We start from the raw sequence: 23,208 nt of genomic DNA on the forward strand, positions 1-23,208 counted from the left end.
ATCCAATATATATATAATTCAATATATATATATATAACCCAATATTGGATTGTATTGGATTAAATGAAATATATTAATCAATAAGTCCAACCATTTCTTTTGGGGGCTTTTTTAAAAATTAAACTTTTTATTTTAGTAAATTGTGGATTCACTCACTTGGGTTAAAAAAATTTTTCTTTATTGTTTAACTGTGGCTATTAGAGACAGGTAAGTGGAACAGTATACAGAGCCTAGAAACAGATCTACGTGTATTTGGAAATGGGAGACAAAAAGAAATGGCATTGCATGCCAATCAAGAAAGGATGTCTGGAAAGAAAGAAAAAGAAAGAAAGAAAGAAAAGGAGAAGAAAGAAAGAAAGAAAGAAAGAAAGAGAGAGAGAGAGAAAGTCTTATTTAATAAATGGTGTGGGACCAATTAGTTATCCAACTGAAGAAAAATATAATGGTGTCTCTATTTCATACCACACACAAAAATCAATTCCTATGAATAAGCATCTAAATGTGAAAAATAAAACTTTAGGGGGCAGCCCTGGTGGCTCAGTGGTTTAGTGCCGCCTTCAGCCCAGGGCCTGATCCTGGAGATGGAGTCCCATGTCGGGCTCCCTGCATGGAGCCTGCTTCTCCCTCTGCCTGTGTCTCTGACTCTCTCTCTCTTTGTGTCTCTCATGAATAAATAAATAAAATCATTTTTTTTTAAATTTAAAAAAGAAAAAGAAAACTTTAGAACTTGAAGAAAATATTTAGTATAATAACTTTATGGTCTCAGGGTACTGCAAGATTTTATGGACAAGATGCAATAAGCACAAACCATAAAGTAAAAGATTAGGAAATTTAACGACCTGATTTGTAGTTTAACCAGAATGTAACTTCCGCATAACTCTAAACTTCTGTACAACAAAAGAGACTCTAAAGAAAGTGAAAAGACAAGCTGCAATCTTATCAAAGATATTTTCAGCTAATATAACTGAAACAGGATTTGGATCAAGAATAAACAGTGCCTGGGGCCCCTGGCTGGAGCGTGAGACTTTCCACCTCTGGGTTGTAAGTTTGAGCCCCATATTGGGTGAAGGGATTACTTAAAAAGAAAATCATAGATAGATAGATAGATAGATAGATAGATAAATAGATAGATAGATAGTTCCTTCAGATGATAAGAAAAGTTGAATAATGTAACAGAAAAATGGGCAAAGGATATGAACAAGTACACTCCCAATACAAACTCAAATGACAAAAAGAGCCTTTCCTTCTCTAAAGGGTAAATTCAAATTCTCATATTACATTCATCATCTCTCAGAATCAAGTGCTAGTGAGAATGTGGAGCATCCAGAAACCCTAGATGCCGCGTTTTGTTTTCTTTATTAAGATTTTATTAATTTATTCATGAGAGGCAGAGACACAGGCAGAGGGAGAAGTAGGCTCCTGCAGGCATCCTGATGTGGGACTCGATCCCAGGGCCCTGGGGTCACAACCTGAGCCACAGGCAGATGCTCAACCACTGAGCCACCCAGGTGCCCCTAGACGCTGCCCATTATTGAAGTGTTTAGTTGGTGGGCAAGATGGAGCAGTTTACGAATCTCTCATCAAAGTGAAAACGCCCAAGGCCGGAGATCCAGAAATTCCACTCCTACGTGTTATCCTAGAGAAACCCACAGCCACGGGTATAAGAATGTTCTTTGTAGCATTGTTCAAAATAGCGAGAAATGGAAACAACTCCATTGTCAAAACCCAGAATCAATACTTGGGACGTTCAGACACAGCATTTTCAGTGAGTGACCCAGTGCTACTTGTGTATGCATGGGAAGATCCAAAAAGCTATTATAGGAGGGAACAAAAGGAACGTGCTGAAGAATACGGACAACATACCATTGGAATACATTTTTTGGATTTACAGAATAATAGTATATATTGTTTATGTAGCCACATACAGTAGAAGTATAAAAACATGTCTGGCAATGCTAAACAGCACAAGTTGACAGTGGTCACCTCCAAGAAGGGTGACAGGAAAAATAAATAAATAAATAATAAATAAATAAATAAATAAATAAATAAATAAATAAATAAATAAATAGAAGGGTGACAGGGTGATGGGATTAGGGAAAGGTACAAGGGAGCCTTCAACACTAAGAATAATATCTCACTTCTCATTAAAACAAAAAAGTGAATCCAATGAAAAAATGGTCATGCAGTAAGATTTCACAAAACTGAGTGATGGGCATGTCGGTTTCACAATGTCATTCTCTATGCTTTTCTGCATGTTTGCAATATTTCCAACTTAAAAGAAAGGAAGGATATTATGAAAAAAATAGCTTTCTATCTACTAGCGACAGACGATTTGAATGTAATTTTTTAAAATCATACTATTTAAAATACCTAAAAAGCTGGGACACCTGGGTGGCTCAGCAGTTGAGTGTCTGCCTTTGGCTCAGGTCCTGATCCCAGGGTCCTGGGATTGAGTCCCACATTGGGCTCCCTATTGGGAGCCTGCTTCTCCCTCTGCCTATGTCTCTGCCCCTCTCTCTCTGTATCTCTCATGAATAAATAAATAAAATCCTTTTAAAAACTACCTAAAAAGTTATTATTTTTTAAATCTAGGAGTGTATCTAAGCTATTGCATTTCTCTGCTTGTGGGCAGGGAGAGCTTTTATGGGTGTTAATGTTTTTTAAGGGGCTCTGTGATGAACCATTGTGGGCACTCTAGAGGCCTCTCTTGGAGTGCCCAAGGCACTGTCATGTGTTAAGGGCTCTGAGAAGTGCTCAGTAATGAAATCAGTGCAACTTTCTTTCAGCACTAAGAACAATATCTCACTTCTCATTAAAACAAAAAAATGAATCCAATGAAAAATCCAGCTTTTTCAAACAACTAACAATAGAATCTGTCTTGTCTGAGTGGCCTTGGGAAAGTCTGACCTGGTGACCTCCCTGGTCTCCATTCTATTTCTGGCTCTGCCACTAACTTGCTGTAGACTCTGGCCAAATCACTTTTCCTCTTGGAGCTTTGGTTTAAGATATAACATGGGTATGTGTGAAGTTTAGACTCTAAGATATCTTACCGATTTCCAGATCTAATACCTTGTATTGGAGCTCCGTGTTAGGATGACATTTCCACTTAATTTTATTCCTCCTCTCTCTACTAACTTTTTGTTTGTTTGTTTGTTTGTTTGTTTGTTTGTTTGTTTGTTTTAAGGAGACTCATGGTAGGAAAATTATGAAAATGCAAAATAAAAAATGATTAAAATGATCCCACCTTGCCCCTGTGGACTTTTTCCCAAAAAGTGTGATGATAGCCCCGCATTTATGGAGCACTGATGTGCAAAAGCACTGTGCTAGGATAGGTGTGTCCTTATCCCCATTTTACAGAGGACACTGAGGGTCATGGAGGTCACCTATCCAAAGCATAAAGCTTGCATAGCTCTAACCCAAGTCTTCCTGACTCTATGACAGGTTCAAAAGCCAATACCAGACAAAGCCTCTCCATTGGAAGGGGGTTCTTCATTCCTGCCAAGATTCCTTTTCCCTCTTACTCCCTGAGTCCTTCAGGATTCTCTCATCCCCCCAGGGGAGCTGGGATGTTATCTCTTCCAAAAACAAAGTCTGTGCCTTTGCCATAGAAGGACCTATGTCTCTCCCCCTCAACCCGGTCCCCCTTATCTCTGGGAAAACTATGACTTGCCCTGGAGAAAGGGGAAAAAATAAGCCTCTCCCCACCCCAGCTCCACCCCCAAAATCACTGGATTTGGGGTAAATTGGGCAGGCTGGAGACAGAAGAATGGGTGTGTAATTAAGTTTCAAATTGACTATTGTTTTATGTGAATGTCTGATAAAGAAAACACAATGGCTGCCAGATGAGGGCTGGGAGGTGAGATTTCCCAAGTGGAGACTTACACAAGACAGGACTGGAGTCCTGGAGCCTGGGTCCTCCAGACGGACAAGCAGGCAGCAAGGGGTGGGGACACCGGAGATAATTGTGGGGAGGAGAGAAGAGCCAGCCAGGGACAGGAGCCCAAGAGGTTTGGCTAGGACCAGTCTCTTCACCATGGGACACGGAGACAATGAGTTAGCAGTGACCTCGGTCACTGCTGTGGCATCCAGGGGGCTAGAGCAACTGTTCAACAGGAGTACAATGGGAGCCACGTATGTAATTTGAAAAGTTTCAACAGCCACGGTAAAAAAATGACAAATCTATGAAATAGGAGAGTGCTCTCATAAATAATGAGCTTTCCCTTGGTCTTCGCAATCGGGGGTCCCCAACTCAACTGCCCTCAATGGTATATGGAGCAGATGGCACATATGCCAATCTCACACTTCCCTGCAAGATGACCAGGGCAGCGGACAATGGTTTATGTTCATTAGCATAACTTTAGTGTAGGGGTATTAAGGAATGGTGGGGACTGCAGCAAGTTAGAGAAAGCACACCCAGGCCAACTTCTTCCAGTCGACTCTTGCCTCATGGCTCTGGGGGACCAGTGTTACTAGAGCCTCCCGTTTTTTGTTTTTTTTGGTTTGTTTTTTGTTTTTTGTTTTTTGAAAGGAGCAGAAAGTTGGGATTTTTAAAGGTGAGAGGTCAATTCAAATCATATTCAAAAAACCCCAAACTGGGTGGGCTGGATTGCAACCTCTGATCTCCATGAAACCCTTGACCATGTTTTACAGAGAAGCAAACTAAGTTCGGAGTGGTTAAATATTTTCCCTACTCATATAGCAAAGACAAAGAACTGGCTCTTCTGGTCATTTCTGCTACTTCTCCTACTGACCAACATTGTTTTTTTTTTTTTGTTTTTTTGTTTTTTTTTTTTTACTATCCTTACTGAGAAATGGACTAGGTGCCCGGTTCTATGCTGAACCAGGAAACCGTGAAGGAGGTACCGTTTATGATACCAGATTTGGAGACGGGGAACCAAGTCTCAGAAAGGTGGAATTAGATTGCCTGAGATCACACTGTGGGGCTTTGAAGCTCGGGTCTCTGATTAGAAGAGTCTAGATGTTGCCTCTGGCAATACTTCTTCCACTCCCCAGCACTGAGGAAACTCAGAGACCAAGGAGCCTGGTGGTTTTTACCCTAGAGCTACTCCAAAGGGGCTGGGGGCTACAGTGTGGGCGGCTTTTTGCACCTCCACACTTGGTTTAAACCGAGTGTCTCCATCGTATCTTTCCTATGAATTGACTTTGGGGTAAAATTCTGTTTGAAGAGAGACTGCCACCATTTTTTGTTTGTTTGTTTAAATTTGGAAACCACTGACCTGCCACAGTGCCTTGATTTACAGAGGAGGAAACTGAGACCCAGAGGTAGCAAGTGCCTGTGGTCCATCTGCAAGTCAGCACCCGAGCTGGTACTAGAAGTGGTCCTGGAGGCCCGGTCTGGAGGCCAGGCCCTGCCGGGAAAACTGCCCCCTGAGTATGCCAGGGCCTTCCTCCAGCCTCTCTGGGCTCTGCCCAGGGAAGGGCCCAACCGTTCTCTCTGTGTCTCACCACAGACTCCGCCCTTCCTTATGCCTGTTTGGATAACTTTTCAACCTGTTCCTTCACAAGCTCTGCCTGAGGTGTGGCTGCCTCGGTTGCTTGTCCCAGGGAATCCTGGGGCCTTGGCAGTGTGGCGGCCCAGGCTTGGCTGGTCCCACAGCAGACAGTTGTCAAACAGTGGCTGTCTGGGCAGAGGGAGGCCTGTTTACCCAGGGCAGAGCCCAGGCAGGGGCTGCAGCTTCCACCCCATGCCACTGGCCCATCCAGCCCCTCAGCATACTAACTCAGCTGTCCCTGGCTGTATTTGCTCATTCCATGAATTTTTATGGAGCTCCTACTGTGTGCCAAGCACTCTTCTACATGCTGAGGATTTAGCAAGGCAACGAGAGGCCAGATTTCCTGCTCTAATGGAACTTACATTGTAGTGGAGGAGATAGATTTGTAATTCCAGAACTGTAGAAGATAAGAGGATTGATAGTGATGGGTGGAGGTGGGGCTGTCTTAGATTTGGGCAGTCAAGGAAGGCTGGCCACTCGAAGTGGGAAACTTTTGAGCTCAGACCCAGATTATAAGAAGAAATCCATTATGAGAAGAACTGGGAAAAGGGTGTTCCAGGCAGAGGGAATGACAAGTATCAAGGCCCTGGGGCAGGAATATGTTCAGCGTGATTTAAAGATAGTTAAAGGGTCACTGTGGCTGAAATAGAGTAAGCAAAGGGACAAAGACAGGAGAGACCAGCAGAGGGGCAGACAAGAATCGGAGTGCATGGAGCCTCTTAGGTTAGGGAAAAAGACTTGGGTGACACAAAGGTACCAAAACGTGTTCAGCAGGGATTTTGAACACACAATTTTGAACAAAAATAAATTTCTCCTATAACTTTAACTCTGCTTTTTCCCTCTGGGGCTTTCTGTTATTCAGGTACACTCAAGGGTGTTTGAAATAGCATTTCATTATTCTCTTTTCCTTTTTAATTTAAATTTTCTTTTCAAAAGTTTAATCAAAGCTGCATAGGTGCAGGTGTATGGTTGGAAAAAAGCAACTACTTTTACAAAGCTGATAATCAGTAACAGGAGTTGTCCACCTTCTCTCTCCTGAATCTAATTCCCACTACCCAGAGGCAACCACTTGCAACTCCTTTAGCTAGTTTTCCTCTCTTTTTCTACATATCATGGTTATACCACTACTTCTTGATTTTTCAGTCTTAGACGTAACATGTTAACTAGCTAATAGGAGAGATCCTAGGTAACTATGTCCCAGTTTGGAGGTAAGTCAATATTCACTGTTTTCCTGTATATAACCACATTGCTGTCATTACTGCTATCCAGGGCTAATGTCCTGTATATGAACCAAGAGCTTTCCCTGCATTCTCTCAGTTAATCTTCACAATAACACTATCAGGTATGTGTTGGTCAACATAACAATAATACTAACACTTTACATCCAACAACATTGGTTGTACCTGCAGAGGTATCCTGAGAGGTAAGCAGAACTGGCATTATTCATGGAGCTCAAAATGACAAAGAAAGTGCAACCTATCATCGTGGAGTGCAGTGGTTAAAATAAAACTCCTCTTCCAGCCACAAGAGAAAGAGCTGACATCCCTGAGTGAAGGAGATAAACTATTCTATCTTACATTTTGGGTTTGCTCATTACACCAGCTAGCGTTGCCCTTACTAATACAATGCCTGGGTTTGAATCCCAGCTCTGACTCTTTGTAGTCCGTGTGGTTTGGGGTAAGTCTTATCTCTGGGCTTTGGTTAGCCCTTCTGAGAAATGGGTATGATAGCAGGACCTACCTCAATTGGCAGTTGTGAGAATTAAAGGAAGTAATTGTTATAAATTATTTAGTTCAGAGATGCCTGGGTGGCTCTGTGGTTGACCATCTGCCTTCAGCTCAGAGCATAATCCCAGGATCCTGGGATCGAGTCCCAAATCAGGTTCCAGCAGGGAGCTTGCTTCTCCCTCTGCCTATGTCTCTGCCTCTCTCTCTGTGTGTATGTAATGAATAAATCAATAAAAACCTTTAAAAAAATTGTTTAGAACAATGCCTGGCCCATTGTAAGTACTATTGAAGTGATAAATCAGAACTAGAGGATGAATGAACATGGACCCAGATATGGGCCATGTATGGCCCAGAGACATATATGAATCTTTAAAAGTATATTTTATATTAGTGCTTTAATATGCTGGTTATAAAATTTTCTAACACACAGTAATATAAAGTAAGTAAGATTTTAAAATGTTTGTCCATGTCCTCCTAAAATCAGCCCTACCCTGTGGGTACACCTAAGGAGAAGGACGCTATTTTTAGGTCTATAAAGAACCTTTGGGAACATTCTGTCCATGGCTTTGAAACCATTTTGACCATGACCCTATAAAATAGAGACTCTGAAGCCTGCCTGCCTGATTTGGAACTTCAACATTTCCTCTTAATACCTGTGTCACTTCCACTGAGTGATTCAACCTCTCTGTGTCTCCATTCCCTCATTTATAAAACAGGGACATCAGTAATAACATGTACATCAGGGGGTCATTGCAAAGATAAGGAGTTAGTGTGTGTAAAGCTCCATAAGTACTTTATAGAATTTTGCTATGATCACAACCCCACGCACACATCCATAAACATGTATAAATGAAACCAAAGTTTCACATAGGCAGAATTTACTCTAGCTGCAGGAGACAGACAAGGTAGGATGTTGTCTATTCGACTACTTCATTTTTAAAATGTGATCATTGTGAAATTTCACTTATCCATTGTGATTTATAATTCATGTTCTTGTCTGTGTGAATGTTATACTTCAGTGAAACTCTTTTTTTAAATGGTATGTTTTTCTTAAAGACTTTATTTATTTATTTTGAGAGAGAGCACACATGGGGGGAGGGCAGAGGGGGAGGGAGAAAGAGAATCTCAAGCAGACTCCCTGCTGAGTGTGGAGCCCTGATACAGAGGACATGGGGCTTGATCTCACAACCCTGAGATCACGACCTCAGCGGAAATCAAGAGTCGGATGCTCAAACAGCTGAGCCACCCAGGGGCCCCAGATAGTACATTTTTATTCAAAGAAAAGGCAAGAAATGAAAAAAAAAAAAACCCAGCTGATTAAGGATGCCTGGGTGGCTCCGTGGTTGAGTGTCTGCTTTCGGCTCAGGGCATAATCCCGGGATCCTAGGATGGAGTCCTGCATCAGGCTCCCTGTAGGGAGCCTGCTTCTCCCTCTGCCTATGTCTCTGCCTCTCTCTCTCTGTCTCTCATGAATAAATAAATAAAATCTTAAAAAAAAAAAAAAAAGCTGATTATATGAACAGCAAATGTGCTAAAATTATTTTGTCTAGCATAGTAAGGGAACATTAATAGACTCAGGGTCCCGGGTAGCTGGGACATGCTGATCTATAATTTCTAATAAAGATTGTTTAATTAAATTAATTATATTTTAAGCAGGAATAATATATCTGCTTAAAATTTTAAAAAATAGTGCTTCAAAGGCTTTTTAAAAATCATATATTAAAGCAAGAGTCATCAAACTAAAACCTCTTGGCCAAATCTGGCCCACTGCCTATTTTTGTAAATAAGGTTTTATTGGAACACAGCCACATTCATTCATTTACACGTTGCCTATGGCTACTTTCATGCAGTCAAGTCGTCCAACAACAGAACTGAGTCATTGCCACAGTTCTATCTGGCCTGCGAAGCCCCAAATATTTACCATCTGGCCCATTACAGAAAAACTTAGCCGGCTCCTGTATTTAAGTTACAATTCAAAGCCCCTGAGCTTAAACTAAATCTTTTTCTATGTATAGCTTGTTCTATTCTATCCAAAGGTCTAGCAAATTTTAACAATTATATTTTCCACAACATTTTACTTTGAAAAATTTCAAACCTACTAAAGATTGAAAGAATAGCACAGTGAGCTGACGTATCCCTCACCAAGATTCACCAATCAGTAGGTAGCAATCTCTCACATTTGCTTTATCACCATCTATGTTTCTGTCTGTGCACATTTTTATTGAAATATTTGATGTTAAAAACTGTATATTCAAAAAATAAAAAATAAAAAACTCATATCTTCACATTTGCTATATATATTTGACTGTGTGTGTGTGTGTGTGTGTGTAGGTGCACGTGTGTGTGTGTGTGTGTGTGTGTGCATGACCCCAAGATAGAGATGGTCAACTGGGTAGCAACAAATTCATATTTCCCCTTCCATAATTTAGAGCTATTCCTGGAAAATAGCTGGCCTATAGAGACCACACATGCCAGATTCCTCTGCTTTTGGCCAATGTCATATGACTAGTTCTGACCGATGGAATGTGAGCAGAAATAGCAAATGCCATTCCAAGAGAGGGCCACTTCTGGGGTTCCTGGATGACTATGTGACAGAGGTAAACTTCTAATTTCCATTTTGGTTTTTTTGGTTGCATCACCTAGTGCTGCCCTAAATAATAAACCTAATAAATTGCATGAACCATTAACGGGTCAAGATTGCAGCTTGACACACTAACTGGTCCTCTGTCTTTCCCAACACTGTTGAAACATGGAGTCCTTTCATCAAATGTTCTGTGCAAAGACAACATGCAGCTTCTCTGGTTGAACCAGAGGTGGTGAGTGGGGGAGGCTAGGAGTCTGGTCCATGTGAACACCCAAATTGGCCTCAAAAGTGAGCCCTGGGGCATCCCTCTTGACTCCTCAAGGTCTAGTGAATACTGCATGATGACTCCTGAATAAGGAACACACCCCCTTTTCTCAGAAGAGGAGGTAGAGAGCCAGCAGAAGGACGCGAGTGGGATCACAAACAGCTCTCTGGGGCCAGAGCCTTTTCCCACATCTGCGGCCAGGGCAACTCTGTTCCAATTATGTTCATGCCTCCCATCTACTTCCCACAGCCCCAGGCTCATGAACCAGGCCCCTGAGAACAGACCCCTCTGACAGACTTCAGAGGGCATCTGAAGGCTTGGAAGTAAACTTTGTTCTGACTCTCCACCCGGACAATCAAGTCCTGTAAACCAGTTACATAGCCCTCCTTCATTTCAGTGTGTTCCACAGCTTCTAGAAGATGCCCAGCACACAGTAAGCATTCAGTTTTTTTCTCATAGTAGGTACACACTCTATAGGTATTGTAATAATCATTAAAACTTGTCTAGCAGTTTCCTTGCGCCTGACACTCAACACTTTCCAGATATAAACCTCATTTGATTCTCACAACAACCCTACAAAGTGGGTAGCACTATTATCACCTCATTTGACAGATGAAGAAGGTTGCAATTTGAACCCAGGCAGCCTGACCCTGGGGTCTGAGCTGCTAATCATGGTAGCTCCTCAGATGTTATTGTAGGGTGATAGTTGTAGCTAAAAGAATGAAGATTTGGTGTCAGACTGACTAGGTTTTCATCACTTGTTTGCTGTGTGATGCAGCAAAACTTAGTGACTCTGAATCTCAATTTCCCTGTTTATAAAATGAGGATGATGCTTCTCACCTGATGGGTCATTGCAAGGATTAAAAGGGAAGAAACAAGGGTGCCTGGCTGGCTCAGTCAGTGGAGCATGCGACTCTTGATCTCGAGGTCATGAGTTTGAGCCCCACACTAGGTGTAGAGATTACTTGAATAAATAAATAAGTAAATAAAACTTAAAAAAAAAAAAGGAGGGGGATAAAATCTCTAAAGTAAAGCCAGAGTCCTGCCTGTCACATAGGAAGGGCTTCAATGGGAACAGATTCCTTTCTTCTTCTCAGGTCCACCCTCATGCTAGAGGCATGTGAGTCAGTCAGAAAGAAATGGAAGGCATAGTTCCTACACGTAAGTATCTCCTAATATTTTAGGAACAAAATAAATCATTCCCAGAACAATCAGAAAACTCCCAAGATATTTTCAATAAAGGACAGAATCAATTGCAGTCAAGTGCAAGTAAAATCTGTGCGTGTTATGCCAGGCTCTAGGCCTTTGCATATGGTATTTCCTTCCCTCCCCTCTCTTGGCTGATTCCTGTGAAACCTTTGGGTTTTAATTTAGATATCAGTCGACTCCTCCAGGGTCAAGAGGTCCCTGATTCCTTGCCCTCCTCCTAAGTCCCTTTGTGTCCCCACAGTTTCATATCTATGTATATCTTGTTGCTCTGTCTTTGATGATGGCTGGGCCATGTGTCTTCCCCACCAGATGAGGTGATCCCCAAGATCTGAAGCCATATTTTATTCTCTTCCATCCCCACAGTGCCTACCAGAGTGCCTGTATTCCATAAGCCCTAGGTAGAGGTTTATTGAAAAAATGAACTAGGGAACAGTGACTTAACGAATACAGGAGCCTCCCAGGTGGAGATAGGACCCACTCTGGGCATTGAGATCCTCCCTTTATAAAATGGGATGAAATAAGATGATGGTTTCTGTACTTCAGCTCATCTGGACCCAAAATCACAGAAGCAACTTAATAAAAAAAATTAAGGATTCTTAAAACTCACCCCAAAAGATTCTAATTCACCAGGTCTAGGGTGGAGCCTCAAAACAAATCATTCTAAGGAGGCTTTTATTTGCAGATAGGTTTGTGAACCAGTGAATCATAGAGGCTGAAATTGAGTTGAGGTGAAATGGGAAGAGGTGATAAGAGAGGGAACTCTCTTGGGGAGCGAGGAGTGGAAGCAGCCATGCCTGACATCCAACACAGTCCTGTAGCTGGCCAGCATCTGACCCCAGCCCAACTTTGGGCCCATCAACCCTTCAGGGAAATGGAGCATTTTATAGTTTATGATACTTTCTCCTTCATTAGCTCATAGAATCCTCTCAACAACCAAGTTTCATTTGATGGATGAAGAAACTCAGAATCAGAGGGCTGAAGCAAAGTGTTAACTAACCATTGTACAGCTTTCAATGGGAGAGCCACATACTCAAACTGCCTCTGACAACAGCTCTGAACTGGCTTGAGACTGATACTATTGGTCAAGGAACTAGACCTACCTCTCCAGGAAAAACCAGGCTCATCTGTCACTTAGATATGCTACCCTGCTGGAAGAATGTTGACCAGTGGCCAAATCACCCCGTCTTCTCATTTGTTTGGTCCTAAGCACTTGCAGGTGCTGCCAGCCCAGCCCAGCATATCTCATCCATCCATCTATCTATCCATTCACCCACCTATCCATCTACCTATCTATCTACCTATCTATCCAACCATCCATCCATCCATCCACTCATCTATCCAGTTACTTATTCATCCACTTATACATCATCCACATATCTCTTCATCCATCCCACCTATTTCTTTATTCATTTATCCATCATCCACCATAACTACCCATCTGCCCATCTACCCACCCACCCATCACATCTGTTCATTCATCCAACCATCTTCTCATTCATTCATTTATTCATTCAATAAACCTCCATCAAAATCAACATAGGGCCAGGTCCTGGGGTAGCCTGTAGTAAAACAACAAGGATCAGAAAAATACAGACCTTGCCCTCAAGAGATTTGAAATGCTTGGAAAAATGACAAACTCCCAAAGGACCAAAACAAATAATTAAGGGAAGGTAAGAAAAGCATGTTAAAAGAAAAAGGATAGGAAAGGGTAGGAAAATAGTGGAGCCAGGAGTCTGGTTAGCACACAGATAAGCACACCAGTGCATCTTATACTCATAATTGCTAAGGGCAGCTCCAGATTTGCCTCTGAGCTAGTTCCTGGCACCCAAAGCAAACACTACCACATAAGAGTCACAGTATATTCAGTTGTGGCAGACACCATGCAGCACCTATTCCTGCTTCCTCATAACACAGTAGTGTTGTACATGCCCAGGGCACATTTAGAAATGTCTGGAGACATTTATGGTTGGCACAACTGATGGGGAGGGTTGCTACTGGCTTCTAGTGAGTCAAAGCCAGGAAAGCTGCTAAATATCCTACAATGCATAGGGCAGTCGCCGCAATAAAGAATCATCCAAGCCAAAATGTCACTAGTGCTGAAGCTGAGAAACCCACTCTGAGAGAACCCTGATTTTGTTTGGAGCAGCATTGTGCCAGACTCCAAGAAAAGAATATCGTTGATCTAAGCCAATCTTGGCTTTCAAATTTCTTTCTGCTGGATACTTAATCTCAGCTTTCCTTGAACCAGGGAAGTCTGCTGGGAGGTTTCTGGGGGAGATTTGCTTTTTGATAAAAGAAACAAATGCTTCAAGGAGTATCCCTTCCAGCTTCAGGCACTTGAGGGTAGATGTGATGCCTGCTACTGTGCCAGCCATGTTGGGTCTGTAAAGCCACCACAGTGAGCACAGAGAGAGGGAGGAGGGAAGAGCATGCTCTGGCTGACATTATTGACTATTATCATAGGGTTGTTTCTTAAAACCCCCTTCAGTTCACTCATCCAACAAATGCTTATTGAGCATTTATTCTGTGCCAGCCACTGTGTGAGACGGGCAAGGCTGAACAAACCACTGATAGTCCCTGACCTCGTGGAGTTTATAGTTGAGTGGGGGATACAGACTCTACAACGCACATCAATGCTATCTGATCAGTCATGATGAGAACTATAAAGAAGCCAGTGTACCATGAGCCCATTGCAAGTCCAAGGAAGGGTCAAGTTCACCCAGCATCACCACGCCAAAGATCAGCCCCTCAAAGACTGTCCTACTAGGGTTCAAAAAATGTGAGATGGCAACTGAGATTTATTACATGCTTACTCTGTGTCCGGCACTATTCTGAGTACTTGTGTTTTAACTCGCATGATCCTAACCACGACCTTGCCTGTCAGTGCCTCTCCTGAGGCTCTGCTATGTACTACATCCCTTACCCTGCAACTTACCTCTGCAATTGCAGCCTTAGGGGGTTTGGTATTATCCCCATTAGAGAACTCCAGGAGAAGGGGTGCTCCTCAAGGCACTTGTTTCTTTCCTAGAACTTCCTAGTACTCTTCCCTAGTTCATTTTATAGGTGAAACATGAGGACTCAGAGAAGGGTAGGCCACACAGTTTTAAAGGGAAGGGGATGCTAACCTAGATTTATTTTCTTTAAAAAGTAAGGTCTTTTAGCCTCTCTCTCACTCTGTTTCTCTCTCTCTCTCTCTCTCACACACACACACACACACACACACACACCAACAAACGCCCAACTGTCCCACGCGAACAATGTTCTGTTGACGTTTGCTGCAAATCTGGCCATAGGAGCTCTCCTTTCTCTGCCCAGCCAGGTCTGTAGCTTTAGTCAAGAGAGTCACAAATGGACTAAAGTCAGATTTTTTTTTTTTTTTTTTAACAATCCTGAGCTTTAGTTTTTCTCCTATCTTTGGAGATAGCAATATTGTTTATCTGGAACAACTGTTGCAAGAATTAAATGAAGTAATAGGCATAGAACATCCATCCATCTAACCATCTATCCACCCAACCATCCAACAAATATGTTTTGCATGCTTGCTTTGTGATGAGCACCACCGAGAGGTCGGGATGAAGGGGCGTAAGGACACTACAAAGTACATAGACCTGGGAGACAGTGAGAGGCTATCAGGTTAGATTATAACAGTATCCCCTGGGAGGAATGTGGGGCGCCTTCTATTCATCTTTAGTGTAGGTTTGTGGCCTGGGGCTCTCCGTCCTCAGAAGCTGACTTTCTGGTCCCTATGCAGACAGCGTCTTCCTCTGGCTACAGGTCAACCAAATCTTAATTGTGTTTTAACCTTGGATGAAACAACTAAGACATACCTAGCCCTCCAGCTATGCTATCTCCTCTCCTCTCCTCTCCTCTCCTCTCCCCTCCTCTCCTATCTCTGTGAGATAGGTCCCGTCAGGTCTCTCTATTTTGCAGGTGAGGAAATAGATGCAGAGAGGGGAAGTGACTTGCCCAAGGTCATATAGGGGGTGTATGGGGGTGCATCCCCAGGCTATTATTGGTTGGTCAGCCTCCGCTGCTATTACTCTCCCCGATCACATACTTTTTCTTGATGGCAGATCAAAGAAAAGATCCCCTGGACCAGTCAAGAGACCAGACCCTGATTCCTTAAGGCCATCCATCCTCAGCTAATGACAATGTTAAATAATATTTCTTGAGTCCTTATTATGTCCCTAGTGCCAAGAGCACTTGGCCTTCTTTCATCCTTTGTGAGGGTCCATAAGACACCTTCTCTCCACCGCAAAGAGAAGGCAACCAAGGTATACAAATGTTGAATAATTTGTCTAAAGTCACAAAACTAGATCCTGGCTTCCAGAGGCCAAGCACTGTGTGTGTTCGTGCGATTTAAATCAATTTATAAAATGCACCTGAGGTTTAAAAAAAAAAAAAAAGGTTAAAAAGATTTCTTGAACCTCCCTCCTCAGCAACAAAACTCTGTTTCTGGTCTTTCTGTCCTTTTACTGGTTTTCTATGCAAATACAAATATGTGTATACATACACATGCGTATATCCGTTCTGTTATCAGAGATGTAAAATGCTACACACGTTAGTTCAGTTTATTTTTTTCACTAAGTGTAACCTGGAGGCCCTTCCCTATCTGCACACAGATCTGCATTTTTTAACCTTCAACAATAGGATAGCATTCCTTGCTAAAGATGCATCATGCTTTGTTTACCTATCCTTTACTGTGGGACACTTGGGTTACTTCCAATTGTGGGGTCACCCCAGCAGCAGAGCCTGGGCTTTCACCCTCAGTAACACACTCTTCCTTAGCCTTGCACCTCAGTTTCAAACATCTAGCGCGAGATCATTGCCCTTTCCCGACGCCCCATGCTGTGTGCTGCTTGGAGCTGCTTCCCTTTGGTGAATCATCCAGAGCCAACGGCCCTCATCAGAGGGATCGGCCAACTCTCCTCTTGGGTCCCATCCCGCCTAGACCATGAGCCAGCTCTATGCTAGGCCCAGCCGAGCTCCCCGTCGGCTTGGACTTGCCTTGATAACCTGGGGTTGGCAGTTCCAGCCCAAACCTCTGTGGAATTTTGGAAAGACCCCTGGGATTTAGCCCCAGGAAAACAGGCTCTTGGCAGGCAAAATGAGCAAGCCCCTGCTCCGGGGCTCCTACAGCCCCTCCCAGCACTTCCCAAACCAAAAATGCATGCTCCTGTTTGGGACTTTAGTGAAGCAAGTCACATGCATCCCCTGGGCTTCCTGCTATTCTCCAGGGGACTGTAGTCTTTGGGCTTCTTAGAAATGCATAATGGGGCGTCCCATGGCCTCCCAAATTTGACCATGGTCCTGCCCTGTCCAGTCCTCCCCCAGCCCCACCACTGGTCCCACTCACCATAGGGACTCTCCACTGGAGCCCCGAGGGGCGCGTTCACACTGACCATGGCCGAGCCCACCCAGCCAGAGACGCGGGGGCATGGAGGAGCCGGGCTCCACACACAACGGCAGCAGGGCCACCGGGAGCCAGTCCACCAGGAAGGCAGTGAGCACAGCCAGCTGCCACCGCCTGGTTATCTTATTGATTCTTCTAATCACCCAAGGTGGGTGGATACGTTAAAGAGTAACCAGTCACTTAGGGAACCTGCGGCTGAGGACTGTCACTGTTACCATGACAACGGCAACCTGGCCAGAGCCGAGGTCCACTTGGGCCCCAGTTCTGCACTCTGGGGTTGAAGACACCTGGAGCCAGATAGAAAGGACACCAGCCCCTCACCCCAACTTGAGGTAAGGGGACTGGCCAGGAGGGGATGAGGAGGTGAGAGTCCAACCTGGGTTGGGTTTTATGGCTCCACATAATGGGTGTGTCGAGTGGCAGGAGGGAGGGGTAGCAGAGAAAAGGAGGGGGTGGAAGACCATACATACTGAACACCTACTCGATGCTGGGAGCTGTACACAGGCATCACCACGTTTAAATTAAACCTCAAGGAGGAAATTGAGCCACAGAGAGAAGTTGCTTGCCTGCAGTCTCACAGCTGGTAACAGAGGAGATGAGTTAGCATTACAAACTACAATCTCCCCCGCATCTAATATCTATTTACTGAGCACCCACTGTGTATGCCAGGCCATGTCCTAGGCTCCAGAGATAGAGAAATGGGCAAAGTAGGCATCATCCCCGCACCCATGGAACTGTGGACTAATGGGGGAGATGGGAATTTGTCAGACTATATTAAAGATTATTCAAAGACCTTATGACACAGATATGATTACAAACTGGGGAGGGCTATGAATGATGGAGAGACACAGGCCTGACCTCCAGGCCCATGCACCAAAGGCACTCTGCCCACCCCCTCCCCTGGTCCATTGCCTCCTTCCCATTCAGAAGGCAACCTACTGCTGAAATCCGCATCCTGCCCTCCGACTGCAGAGCCCCCCTCTCCGCATCTCAGCCCTCTTGCATACTTACTGTACACCTGCTCTTTGACTTCTTTTGGAGCAGTCCCATTCCTTTCATCCCAGTGTTGGGTCTGGCAGCTTGACTTGGATTCTGAAGTCACCTGCTCCGATTGAGCCCTCCATGCTGCCCAGAACTTCTACCCTGTTTCCCGTCTCCTGGCTTTTCCAGTTTATTTCCAGTATTTTCACTCCTCACACCTTTTCCATTCTCATCCTCAGCAGAGAAGAAAGAAGCCTTAAACCTGGTCCTGCCTGAATCCCCCACCAGAATTTACTCACCTCCTTTCATCCAGATCCACCCGGTCTGCACCTGCCTCTTCCCCCTGCTCAGGAGCCCTGCGTGAGCACGTGGGGCTGATTTCTCCTATATATTCAACCTCTTTAGACTTTTAAAATCAACTTTCTTGAGGTATATGTAACATATAATCAAATGTACCATTTTTAGGTATACAGTTTAAAGAGTTTGCAAAATACATATACTCATGTAACTATAACCTTAATCGAGATACAGAACATTTCCATGACCCCCCAGAAATTCTCTTTATTCCTCTGCCATTAATCCTCCAGCACCTCCCTCTCTGGGCAACACTGACCTGCTTTCTGTCACTCTAGATTTAATTTGCCTTTTCTAGAATATCCCAGAAATAGAATCAGACAATATTTACTCTTTTGTGTCTGGCTTCTTTTGCTTAGCAGGTTGGTGAGATTCATCTACATTCATGTCCCATTTTGCTAAATTGTAGCCTACTGAATGGATGGATACACTAATTTGTTCACCCATTCACCTGGTCACAGTCATTGGGGTTGCCAGTTTGGGTCTATTATGAATCAAGCAGGTATGTATGGTCATGAACAAGGCTTCATGGAGACATAAGTTTTCATTCCCTTGATTAAATTCCTAGGAAAGGAATCGCCACTTGATATGGTATGTATATGTTTAATTTATAAGAAACTCTCAAATGGTTGTCCAAAGTGGTCATGCCATTTTGCATTCCTGCCAATGGGGTAAGAGAACTCGTTTTCTCTGCATCCCTATCACTATTTATTAGTGTCTCTCTTTTTAGCCTTAACCATGTGATGTGATCTTTCCTTTTGCTTTCATTTGTATTAGTTTTTTTTAATGAAAAAAGTAATACATTCACATGTTAAAAATGAAAATTGCACAAACAGTATATAATGAAAAATTAGCCTTCCTGCTACCTTAGTTCCCACATCTCACTCTAAGGAAATTTTAAACAAATTCTTGTATATGTATATATTTCCAGCACTTAAACATAATACTCACATACACACTGCTATGGACTAAATGGTGTCCTCACCGAATTCATATGTTGAAGTCCTAACCTCTCAAGGTGACTGCATTTGAAGATAGGACCTCTAAGGAGCAATTAAGGCTAAATGAGGTCATAAGGGTGGGGTCTTGATTTGATAGGATAAGTGTCCTTAGGAGCGGTGGCACAAAGAACTTACTCTCTCCCCCTCATGTGGGAACACAGTGAGAAAGTGGCTATCTGCAAGGCAGGAAGAGAGCTCTCACCAGAACCCAACCATTCTGGCTCCCAGATCTCGGACTTCCCTCTTCCAGAACCATGAGAAAATCATTTTCTGTTATTTAAGCCATTTGGTCTATGGTATTTTGTGATGGCAGCCCAAGCTGACTAATACACACAAATGTAAATGCACAAAACACACGGGAAGGGAACATGCTAAACATGCTCTCCTGCCACTTGCTCTTTCCCCCTTAGTATCCAAGGGCTATTTCTATACCAGCATATCTGCCTCGTTCTCTTGAGTACTGACCCAGCTGTGTGACTGTCCCATAAGTGATTTGACTAGTGTCCTGTTGCTAGATATATTTTTTTTAAGATTTTATTTATTTATTCATGAGAGACACAGAGAGAGAGGCAGAGACACAGGCAGAGGGAGAAGCAGGCTCCATGCAGGGAACCCGATGTGGGACTCCAGGACTACACCCTGGCCAAAGGCAGATGCTTAACCGCTGAGCCATCCAGGGATCCCCTCTTGCTAGACATTTAAGATGTTTCCAGGCTCTTGTCACTACAAGCAGTTGAATGCCTTCCTACACATGTCCTGACCCTCATGTGGGAAGTATATCTGTAGGACAAATTTCTACAAGGGGAACCGTATCAATATTTAAATATGCTATAGTATCTCTTTTATTTAAAAATAATCCTTCCCTAATAACTTCCTTCCCCATCTCTGCCACTACATCACCTCTCTCCTCCCTCTACTGACAAACTTTCAAAATAGCTGTCTACACCCAGGGCTCTCTTTTTCCCATCTCCCACCTATGACACTTCCCTCTTCAGTCTGGTTTCTGTTCCACCCCTCCCCACTGCCATCACACACACCACTGAGTCTTCATTAGTGAAATAGAATGGCTCCATGCCTGAACATTCAAAGGACATTTTACTGGACCCGCAACTACATTTGACAGTTGACTCATCTTCCTTTAGCATCCATACTACTATCGTCTTCTGGATTTCTTCCTTCTTGACTGCTTTTTTTCTTCTTCTCTGTCTCTTGACATTTCATGCTTCTCTATCTGTCTCTAAATACTAAACTTCCTTAGAGCTGAATTCTAGATTTACTTTTTTTTTTCCATTCTGTTATATCTCCTCCCATAATCACATTCATTACCATGGTTTCAATAGCCAACTGTACACTCGCGATTCCCAATTGTGTATCTCCAATCTAAATTTCTCCTCTGGAGGCCAGATTCATATATCCAGCAGCGTCCTAGATACCTCCACTTGTGTTTCACGGCTATCTCGAATATAATATGCCCCTAATTGCACTCTTGCTCCTCACTTCCATTGAAACTCCTTCCCCTACGTTCCCCATTTGATAAAATGGCAGCCTCATCTACTCCACTTACTTCACACCCACAGCCAACCACTACAAAGTCCCCTTGAATTCCACTTCTTTTTTAAAAAAAGATTTTATTTATCTATTTGAGAGAGAGAGAGCGAGAGCACAAGAGTGAGCAAGTGCAAGTGGAGAGAGAGGAGATGAGGGGGAGGGGTAGAGGCCTGCAGGGGTGGGGGTGGGGGGTGGGGATGGGAAGCAGGCTCCCGGCTGAGTAGGGAGTCCAATTCTGGGCTCTATCCCAGGACCCCAGGATCATGACCTGAGCTGAAGGCAGATGCTCAACTGACTGAACCATCCAGGCACCCCTTAACTTCCACTTCTTTTTTTTTTTTTAAGATTTTATTTACTTATTTGACACAAAGAGAGAAAAAGAGAACGTAAGCAGGGGGTGTAGCAGGCAGAGAGAGAGGGAGAAGCAGGCTCCCCACTGAGCAGGGAGCCCAATGACTCAGGTCTGGATCCCAATGGGCTGGATCCCAAAACCCTGGGAATATGACCCCAGCCAAAGGCTGACACTTAACCAACTGAGCCACCCACACGCCCCTCAAATTCCACTTCTTAAACATGTCACAGATGTATCTACTTCTCCCTGTCTTCAGTGCCACCATCTTGGTTCAAACCATCCTCATTTCTATTTATTTGTTTGTTTGTTTGTTTGTTTGTTTGTTTTGAGAGAGAGAGCACAAGACAGGGAGAGGGAAAGAATCTCAAGCAGACTCCCCACTGAGCACAGAGCCCAACTCGGGGCTCTATCTCACAAACTCAAGATCAGGACCTGAGCCAACATCAAGAGTCTGATGCTCAACTGACTGAGCCACGCAGTGCCCTGCCATCCTCATTCCTACCTGGATGACTGAAATAGCCTTTTACTTGGATCGCAGCATCTACTCTGACCCTGTCAAATCTATTCCGCTTGAATGCAGCCAGAATTACCTTTTCAAATGTAAATCTGACACGTCATCCCACTGTTATAATCCTGCTATGCCTCCTCATTGTCCTTGAGTGAACTCCAAGATTATTCCTGACTTGGCCCCTGCCTCCCCTCCTAGGGTCAGTTCACTCCCTTTCCTTCTCACACAGTACACTTTTGGAACCTGACCCTGCCCTGTGCTGTTTCCCCCAGCTTTTTTGCCCTCATTATCATCAATGCCTCAGAGCCTGACCAGCTTCTCTTCTTCATCAAAACATATCTTGCAGGGAGCCTGGGTGGCTCAGTCAGTTGAGCATCCAACTCTTGATTTTCACTGCATCATGATCTCAGGGTTGTGGAATTGAGCCCCGCATAGGGCTCTGCTCAGCACAGAATGTGCTTGGGAGTCTCTCCCTCTCTCACATAAATAAACAAACAAACAATTAATTAATTAATTTTAAAAGATTTATTTATTTATTCATGAGAGACACAGACTGGGAGAGAGAGGGAGAGACATAGGCAGAGGGAGAAGCAGGCTCCCCGCAAGGGGCCTGATGTGGGACTCGATCCCAGATCCCGGGACCATGACCTGAATCAAAGGCAGGTGCCCAACTGCTGAGCCACCCAGGCATCCCATAAATAAATAAAATCTTAAAAAACCACACACACACACAAACACACATCTAGCTGCAAGAGACCCACGTGACTATCCATTCTAGTTTAGATCACACTCTTGTAATTCCTGGTTCTTCTCCCCGATGGCACTTACTGCCATTACAGTAAGTTATTCATATTCATCTTCTGTTTCATGCTGACCATTACACTAGAATTAAAAGCTCCAGGAGCATAGGAACATTATAGGTCTCAGGGGTCAATAAACGTTTTCTATAAAGGGCCAGATAGTAAATATTTGGGGCTTTAGATATGTGATCTCTTGCAACTACTCATGTCTATTGTGGAAGCCTGAAATCAGCTATTGACAATACATAAACAAATGAGCATGGCTGTGTTCTAATAAAACTTTATTCATAAAAAACAGTCAGTGGGCCAGATTTGGCTTGTGAATCCACCTTGATATATATATTAGTGACCACTGTGCTCAGAGCTGACACTTTTATAGCACTTACTATATGCCAGAAACTGCTCTAAGTGCTTTCTATGTACCCATTTATTTAATGTTTTGTATGATCTCATGAGGCAGGTACTATCATTATGTCCACTTACAGATGAGACAGGCACTGAGAGTTCACGGTAACCTACCCAAGCACACTTAGCCACTAAGTTAAATTTGTACCTAGGCAATCTGGCTCCAGAGTCTATGCTCTAAAACTTCTTACTTGGTGAATGAATGTATGAACAAATAAACCATAAAATGAGATTGGGCTATGAAGATCTTCAGAAAGTGTAAAATACTACAGAGGCTTGAATGTTGTTTCCGATTTCTTGCAGCAAATGTTCTCCTTCAGTTAGAACAGCAGCTTAACAAAGCAGGATGCTATGAGCAACCCCCCTCCCCCTGAGCCCTCACCCCCAGGTCTGCAGCGTCCAGGCCTTGACTACCATGAGCAAGCCCAACCTGCTCATTTCTCTGTTGACATGTTCTCTTCTCAGGGGCAGTTTCAAAAGTGGGGAACCTGGGAAGTCATCCACCCCTACAAATGCACTTTTTGCTTAATCATCCTTACCTTTGTCCT

General features: G+C 43.6%; 1 protein-coding gene and 1 long non-coding RNA gene across 3 annotated transcripts in view; one reads left to right on the forward strand and one right to left on the reverse strand.

Moving 5' to 3' along the window:
• The window catches only part of HNF4A (hepatocyte nuclear factor 4 alpha), a 60,346-nt gene extending 43,552 nt beyond the window's left edge, over window positions 1-16,794 (reverse strand). The window contains exon 1 of the mRNA XM_041733077.1: window positions 16,655-16,794. Within this exon, the coding sequence (XP_041589011.1) occupies window positions 16,655-16,703 (49 nt within the window). The 5' untranslated portion in view covers window positions 16,704-16,794. The remainder of the gene's footprint in view (window positions 1-16,654) is intronic.
• LOC121478181 overlaps window positions 1-23,208 on the forward strand; it is a 47,904-nt gene that overhangs the window by 15,995 nt on the left and 8,701 nt on the right. The gene's annotated exons all lie outside the window — the stretch shown is intronic.

This window comes from Vulpes lagopus, chromosome 18 (assembly GCF_018345385.1).
Source record: "Vulpes lagopus strain Blue_001 chromosome 18, ASM1834538v1, whole genome shotgun sequence".
NCBI classification, from domain to species: Eukaryota; Metazoa; Chordata; class Mammalia; order Carnivora; family Canidae; genus Vulpes; species Vulpes lagopus.